The sequence below is a fragment of the Mytilus trossulus genome, chromosome 12 (assembly GCF_036588685.1).
Source record: "Mytilus trossulus isolate FHL-02 chromosome 12, PNRI_Mtr1.1.1.hap1, whole genome shotgun sequence".
Classification (NCBI taxonomy): domain Eukaryota; kingdom Metazoa; phylum Mollusca; class Bivalvia; order Mytilida; family Mytilidae; genus Mytilus; species Mytilus trossulus.
In genome coordinates this window covers 33,291,402-33,300,409 of record NC_086384.1, presented here as the reverse complement: position 1 = coordinate 33,300,409, position 9,008 = coordinate 33,291,402, and the positions used below count along the sequence as shown (strand labels likewise).

At 31.7% G+C, this 9,008-nt stretch overlaps 1 protein-coding gene across 1 annotated transcript; it reads right to left on the bottom strand.

Moving 5' to 3' along the window:
• Positions 1–2,187: 2,187 nt before the first annotated feature.
• On the bottom strand, positions 2,188–7,836 carry LOC134693856 (Parkinson disease protein 7 homolog). Its single transcript, XM_063554798.1, has 5 exons — positions 7,643–7,836; positions 5,710–5,871; positions 4,953–5,022; positions 4,051–4,134; positions 2,188–2,878 (listed from the first exon to the last, which is right to left on the bottom strand). The coding sequence occupies exons 1-5, from the start codon at positions 7,724–7,726 to the stop codon at positions 2,718–2,720; spliced, it is 561 nt and encodes a 186-aa protein (XP_063410868.1). The 5' UTR covers positions 7,727–7,836; the 3' UTR covers positions 2,188–2,717.
• Between the last annotated feature and the right edge of the window lie 1,172 nt (positions 7,837–9,008).

The window sequence follows — 9,008 nt, the reverse complement described above, 5'->3', positions numbered from 1 at the left end:
TATGCTGAACCTAACCATGTATTTAGATTTTTGATATTGGACCATAATAGGTAAATGTCCAATTTAAAAAAAAATAAGTTTAAGTTCTTAGACCACATTCATTCTGTGTCAGAAACCTATGTTGTGTCAACTATTTAATCACAATCCAAATTCAGAGCTGTATCTAGCTTAAATATTATGTCCATACTTTCCCCAACTGTTCAGGGTTCGACCTCTGCGGTCGTATAAAGCTACGCCCTGCAGTGAATCTGGTTTGACTTATAAGTTATAGAAACAGAACTACAACTTAAACTTCAATAAGTGCCATGTATCGCATAGAGAGAGAACAGAATGCTTCCATCAGAGTGCCTACTCTCCCTATGTTCTCCTTCTAATGTCTGTTCCGTCTTTTCTTTCCTTTGTGATCTAATAACTTTCATAACAATGGCCAATTTACCATGGTAATAAGATCATGGTCAGCTGAAAAATTTCAGACAATCCTGTATATCCAACCATCATTCCATATACCTTATATAGTTATAGACCTATTGCATATAGTATTATAGAAACCAACAGAACCACATGATGAGGACATGGTCAGGTAATATCTGACAGACCTGTACACCTTACAATCATTTCATAAGCCAAATATAGTTTACCTGTTGCTAATAGTTTCTCAGAAACCAAACAAAGTACAAAAAAAAACATTGGCCAAAGAACCATAGAAATAACACGGAGGTCAACTGGCATTCAGACATATACATATTGCAAGCATTGTATGCATCAAATGTACTTGACCTACTGATTTTATAGTAAAGATAAACAGCTTACGAATTTACTTTATTCTTGATCACTGATCAATGAAATGAGGTCATGGTCAGGTAAACCCTGTTTGAGAGACATGTAGACCTTGCAAGGATCCCACAAATCAAATACAACCATTATGTTACTCATATTATTCATAGAAGGAAAACAACATTAAAGAACACATCTATATATATCCTGCAACCAATGTGGCGGAATGCAATCCAGAGTCTGTGTAAAGCTTTTTATTTCAGAAGGTAAAAGACTTAAATGCTTTATACCTTGTATCAGAGATTTATCCTGGAGTTTTGGATATCATTGATAATGTGTTTATCAATGTTTTGCTAGGCCACTAGACTTGCTACAATTCCCTTTGTTTTATTTCTTTTATGTAATTTATATCTTTACTGATAACTGCCTGTCAACTGATTGTCCTTCCTCCTGCAGATGTCAGTATAATGGCTATCTCCTAGTTATAGCAGTAAAATTGTTAAAGGGGCAAAATTGAAAAAAAACATAATTTGAAGGGACATGTAGTAAGTCTACTAGGCATCTTCAATGATCAGGAATGGTGTTGTCATACATTGTCTTTTTACTTGACTGAGAAAAATCCATATCTGACACACAAATAGCAGGATATGAAAAATTATCATATTTTTAATATTCATATTTGTAAAATATGCAAGAAGGCATCTCAACATCTAAATAATTTTAAACTTTTGGGAACTTATTTGAACAAGCTTAGTAAGCTTACTATTTACCATACATTTGTTTTGTCAAATTTTAATTTCTGCCCTTTGGCATGGCATTTCAGTATTTGTGCTATATTTTCATTGTGCTTAAATTTTAGTTGGGCTTAGTTTTAGCATGTTTAGATATGTATTTTAGTAATGCTTTGCATGTATCTTGTCTGCATGATGTGTGTATTAGTGTTGTGTTTATGTTATTTCAGATTTGGCAAAAAGCTACCAAGAGCTTATGTTTGTATTGTTATATGACATAACGTGAACTGAATCAAAATAAAACTCCAATGCTCCAATATCTCTATATAAATGGGTGATAACTCTGGACATGCTTCATGTAACATTATATCCCTTCCAAATAATCAAATTTAAAAAAAGTCATTATATAAAGCAATTAGTTAATGTAATTAAAAGTGATTATAAAATCTCATTACAATGGAAATGTCTATTTTGAATGCAAACTTTTTCAAGTGTGCCCGATAACTAGATTTTGATTTTATTCTGATGTTCTTATAATGTAACAAAGAGTCAATCATTGGTATTGGTTGGAGGAGTATTGTTATCACATTGTTCCTTCATTACAATAAAAACATCCTCCTTTAATAGTGGATTAACTATTGGTGTCAATTATCTTGAGACATTATGATGTATAACAAGAAAAATGTTTATATTTTTTTAATTTTCAATAAACAAAACATGATATTCTATAAATGTGAAGCAGTATAGAAAATGACATTAGAATAAAACATATTATGGCACGATTGGGGCAAAAGCTTTTTATTCTTCAGAGATTCCTCTTTGAAGAAGTATTCAACAGACTCAAAATTTCCATTACCATAAGAAGGGAAAGAATAATTCAATAATAATTCCCTGCTCAACTAAAAAACAAATAGCAAACGCCTAAAACATGACTGAGACTTCCTTCAGAAAATCATCATAACATTAACTGCTTTGCAATGATTTATAAGCATTAACTCTATTAAAACACTTAGTCAACAAAGCCTTAGAAATCTATAACTTATCAGATTATCACATGATTTAGTTTAAAATATGTCTTAATAATTTAACCACTAACAGGTGAGTGATAGTGATCTTTTTCACACTTTTGAATTATTTAACAATTTTCACAGTCTTTTCTGTCACTATGGGAAAATTAACAAGCACCAAACTCTGCCATAGTAAATTATTCAATCACATCTTCACAAGCATTGGACTGACCAATGAATTGGCTTTCTCTGCTCCTTGTAATTTTTCCACTATTTTCAAAGCAAATTCAAACGTTGTTCCTGGACCTCTGCTGGTGATTACTTTGCCATCGTTAACTACACGTTCTTCTGAATACTTGTATCCACCTAATTTAAATGATAAAAAGAACCATTAATTAATTTATATGTATGTTGTAAGTGTTGTGAAAGTTACAATTATTATTTTTTAAAACAAACAATTTCTGGTACTCAATTTTAGACATGTGCATTTATATTTAAGAGATTGTGGTTTATTTTCCCCCATCATGCCCATTATAGGCATATGGGAGGGTTTTTACAGTATATGAGACTAAGTATTAGTTTTAATAAATAAATAAATGAATTGGTGCACATGATGTCTTGTGAATAACCAAAGCCCTGCATAAGGTTTTGTTGAAATATTCGAAGATTTCTGGTTGTTTTCTACAACGTTTTATTCAAAAGAATTATTTGATTTTTAATTAAAATTAAGTGGAAAATTGTATGTGCTTGTTTATATCAAACCAGTAGTTTTTGAAAAGTATTTCATCAGAAGAGGACCAGAAATTCAAGCTGTCAGTGGCAACAAAAAAGAACATGGTTGAAAGAAGATTTGGGATGAAAATTTCAGGAACTCAATTTTCGGCTCTCCCTTGACACCATTTGCAAGTTTGGTCTTGAAGAAACAATGATAGTCCGTCGAAAGGGGGCGATAAACGGCTGACCCATGTTAAGAGAGAGCCACATCTCTTGCACGTTTAAGACACCCTTGTAGATTTCGAAAAAGAGTAGGCTAATGCTGCTTCAAGGCAGCACTCGCACCCGCAAAGTAGAAAGGGATCAATATAAGATGCAAATCTTGTTTCCCAATCCACTATAAACAAATATGTTTAAACTAAAGAAGAAATTCATCATGCAGCAGTTCATCTATTGAGCCCACACAAAATGTTGGATGTGTTCTTATTATGCACAAAGACAACTGTAATGCACTACCAATATATGATCTAAGCAGGTCTTGTGAGTCTTTAATCTGACTGTTTGATTAGCATGATTAGACATGTCATCTTTTGATTTTAATTTAATACAAATTCCAAATGATATTAAACTCTGCATAAACTAGGCAAATAATATGGCGATTCATTTTTTTGAAAGATTGCTGATGATATCTTTAATTCTTTGTTACACAATTTTATAAAACTGTAAATACAGCTATTATCTAGATGCATAAGTTTTAGATTTGCCCAAACATGGTAATGTTTAAAAAAAAATGTTTTACTCTGTTTAAAAAACAAATAGTTTACCTTCCACCATTTTATCTTTCATACTTGGATAAGATGTAACTGTTTTTCCACCACATATCTTGTGAGCTTTCAAAGCTGTTGGACCTGTAAGTATAGAACATATAGAAATACTGAATAATAATATTAAATCCTGCTAAAGTCATTACAAAAGATACAAATTGTGTTTAAAAGAGGTGGACATTTTGAAGCCACCATTATCTATTGATGAAGACAATATGGTGACAACTAATTGTGTTACAAATTGTTGTGTTGCAAGGTTGCTGAATCATCGATGTATACATCATGAGACATATTATTCACTTTGTTTGTATAACCAGATTGTAAATTTCTCATGTCCATTTAAAGCATACAGAGAAGAAAGTGCAGTAATAATTGTTGAAAAAATACACTTTACATTAATATAAAAAAGTTTAAGGTTTTACACATGAGGGTTTAAAAAATATATTATCTTATTAAATGGATCACGGACATTCAATGGCCTGTAGATTTTTCTTTTTGTTGTTTTAAAAACTCTAAAAGGGAAAACAATATTGCTTTCAAGCCAATGACATTAGGGCTTTGATTGCAGTTTAGGCAGTCTTTACCCTAAAAAGAAGTATTTTTTTCAAGTCATAATGAAGGGAATATATAAACAACGGGCATGAAGGGTTTTCTAAACTATAGTTCTTTAAAAGTGTTGATGGCTTATGGATCAAAATGAATATAAAGTTGGATTTTTTTGTTTGTAAACACACTGTTGTTTAACTTTTTTAAAAGCATTTTCAATTAAGGTCTTATAATATGTCTTACAAAATAGAAATTACTGCTTTAACAGCACAGAAAAGCATTTCATACCTCAGAAATTCCATAAAATTCTTCCATCTGATTTCAATCATGTGTTCCTTGATACTATAATACTATACCTGCACAAATAGCAGCTACATATCGTCCCCCCTTTTCTTGTTCTTGAAGCAGATTCCCAACTGCTGCAGACTATAAATAAAATAAACTGGATTTTTAAAACTTCTATAAAATACAAAAGCAAAAGCTGACAAAAGTGCACACCACACTGAAATATCTTGCCTGCTTTACTCGAGTCATCATAATAAATCTTCTCTGGGAGAACCTACAGTATCACATAAATTTAACATTATCAATGATCCATGTAAATGTGGTCATGGTCAGATATACCCTGTAAGACAGACACTTCACAGTTATTCCATACCCCAACTGCAGTTATTTATAGCTTACAGTATCTGATAAACTGACAATCAAATGACTTCAAGGTCATATGAAATCTGCAAGACAGACATGTACCTTTTTCAACCATTCCATTCACCAAATATAAAAGCCATATTGTTTATAGAATCTGAGAAATCGACCAAATCATAATAGCTAGAGCCTGCAATTCAGTGCGTGTTGTTTGTTGCTGTATATCATATTTGTCATTTTGTTGATTGTTTTGCCCATAATTGGCATAAATCAGGCCATTCAATAGTTTTCTTGTTTGAATTACTTGACATTTGTCATTCCATGGCCTTTTAGACTTGCTATATGCGATACGTTTTTCTCATTATTGAAGGTTGTACAGTGACCTATATTTGCTAATTTCTACATCATTTAGGATCTGGTTGAGCTAATGAAATAAATAAGCTATGGTTGCTATAGAGATACATTTACCTGACAAAGATTATTTGCTCCTCCTGCTCCACCAGGACAAACCACCACATCATAAGGACCAGATTTCAAAGCATCGTCAAGACTCTTATCAGGAACAATTTTCACCTGTCTACTACAGACAACTGGATCACTACCATCAATACCTGCAAGTGTCACATCTACCTATAATAAGAGACCACCTTATTAACTTTATAGGGGAAAATATTTTTGAGCTTTCTACATTCAAAAGAAATAGGAATGTAAAGACTTTTTTGGGTCATAGTTTCAATCTAACCTCTGCTTTCCAAATCTTTCTGTTTGAACCCGTTGACCTGGAACTTATCAATTATTGCTAATATCAATTATTTGGAAAACAAAATGTCCTTGAATGGAGTATATTTTAATCAACAGCATTGTAAATAAAGTTGAATTCCTTTATTCCCTGTTTTACGTCATGCCCGCTAAAAACTTGAAAACTGTACCTATACGCCTTATTTTAAGTCCAGATTTTTAGTTTTCGTACCGGTATTGTTTTCGTAGAAAGTCTTACTGATTTAAAAACCACAATAGGGAACAATTTGACAATGATCGAATTTAGTAGTGTCAACCCTGTGATTATGACCCGTGTATATAGCAAAATCTTAAATACACTGTTTGGTGGTGCGTCTGTCAGATGCGGAACGTACAGATAAGGTTATAGGTAACAGGTGAGTATGCTATTGGTATCAGCATCAGATTCCACCCGAAACTTGTTAATTATTGGCAATATTAATTATGTGGAAAACAAAAGGGTCTGAAGTGGTGAAATTTTTAACCTACACCATTGTCCTATATTAGTTATATATAAAGTTGAATTCTTTGATTTGTTGATTTTACCCGATGACAGGTGACAAATTGGACCTCGTTATTTCAGTATTGTAGATAATTTTATTGAAACACATGTACATCATGGGATATGAGAAGTAAACAAAGGATTGAATGAATTGATCATTTCATATCAGCAGGTTATACCTAGCTTGCTAAATTTAATAATTTGTAGATTATTTTGTGCTTTTGATATCTTTTATACAATGTACCATTATTTCAGACTAAGTGTTTTCCCTGTACTGTCAGATTTGTTTGTTCTTTTTATGTGAGACTGTGATTTTCCCTGATCATGCTGACCAAGAATTTATTAAGGGAAAGGGTTGAGATCTCAAATAACTAATTTACCCCCCTCCCCAACATACATGTATGCATGTACCTGTTAAATATGCCCATAGAAGATACTGGACTCAACATTATAAACATTTTTACCATAACGTATCTGATTTTAATATTTTTATTGATATCTGTATATAGTCTTGGGGGACTAGATTTCCAATATGGGGACAAAGTCCCCAATAACCGTAGAAAAATCAATTAAAAAAAAAAAATCGGGAAAATTTCCCAAAATTTTCATTTTTTTCAGATCTACTTCCTGTTCCGGTTTTCCCTGCATTTGCGCAGATATCTGTCTTGTTTGCATGAGACTTTGAAAAAAATAATATTTATCTGACAGTCTAGTAAAATATAAGATTGGAACTCAATAAAAATTCAATTTTAATAATTATTTGATATGAAAAAAAACGTTACCTGATGAAAGCGTTTCTTTTGTTTACATCGAATATGACGTCATAATTTAAAGTCACAGCTAAATCCCTAACAACAGAACCAAAATCGGGAACGTTGCGTACAGTATTTTGGGTTTCTTTTATTAACATGTTTGAATTAAAAAACCAATACATACAGACTTCGTCTGCCTGCCTCATATTATCACTGAGGGTGATAGGACCTTTATCTGGACTCCAGGATCGGGTGTTTTTAAGCTCTGGATTTCGGGATAGACCCTTTCGGAATCTGGGAATTCTTTTTTCGACTTTCGGGACTTCAGGAGTTCGTGTTTTTAAGTCCTTGTTGTTTGCTTTACACTTACTCCTCCGCGTCTTAGAACATCCACTGTGATGACGGTTTCCATTTCTTCTGCCCCTTCGGCGAGTAGAACAAGTGCACTTGGCATTTTTAATTTTGCTGAAAGCTGTCACTTGGCAATTAGATATTCCAATTTATTCGTTAATAATGAAAAAAAAAGAGCTAAAAAAAATTAGGTAAACAATAAATTCAGGAGCACAATGCGGGTTACACTAATGTCCTGACAATGTCCTGACAATGACCTGACAATGTCCTGACAGAAATGTAAATGCTTAATACTTTTTTATTATTGGAAGGATTTACTTGAAATTTGGAATCAAGCAGGATGAGAACTTATATTTAATAAATAAAATAAAAAAAAAATAAAAAAATATTTTTAAGAGTTAGAAAACTTGACCTGACCAACTTGACTTTGAAACTACTAATGTCCTGACCGATATGAAACGGCTAAAAAATGTTTTATTATTGACAGGATAGAATTCAAATTCGATACCAAGGAAGATTAATACATTTGATACACAAATATAAGAAAAAATAAGAAAAAAAATATTTTCAAGAGTTAGAAAACTTGACCTGACCAACCACGTACTCCCATGACTAATGTACTGACCGATGTAAAATGCTAATAACTTTTTTGTTATTTGAAGGTTCGATTTCAAATTTGATGTCAAGGAAGATTCTAACATTGAATACATAGATATAAGAAAAAATATTAAAAAAACTAATGTGAAGTGTTAGAAAACTTGACCTGACCAACGTCGACTCTGCACTGACTAATGTCCTGATCAATGTAGAAAATGTTAATTGCTTTTTTGTTATTGAAAGAATTGACTTAATTATAGATCCTAACCGAGGGAAATTATAATATTCATAATAAAAGTTTATGAAAATTTTTATTTTTTTAAATGTAAGAAAACTTGATCTTTATATACATCATGATGAATGTCGGTTCAATAACTTTTTTGTTATTGAAAAGGATATAACTCAGTTTAATATCACTGAGAAAAGTGATATGTGATTAGAGATGCTGTAGATATAAGTAAATGCACCTTTTCTACATTTAATATGAAAGGATTATAAAGATGTACAGAATGCAATTAAGTCCAAAGACAGTGACATGAATAATTAAAATGTATTCACACATACATTGATTAAAATTAACACAAATTGGAGTGTTTACTTAACTATATTTTTCTTATTTATTTCACTCATTTTTTGTTGTTTAGTTAATGAGGGATTAAACATGTCAAATAACATAAACATGATAAATAAGGACAGGAAATGGGCTTCTTTTGATGTCGATATATTGTTTTTATAAGCATTCAAAGTAAAATTATGTTAGAATCACACAGAAATATAATTTTATTATG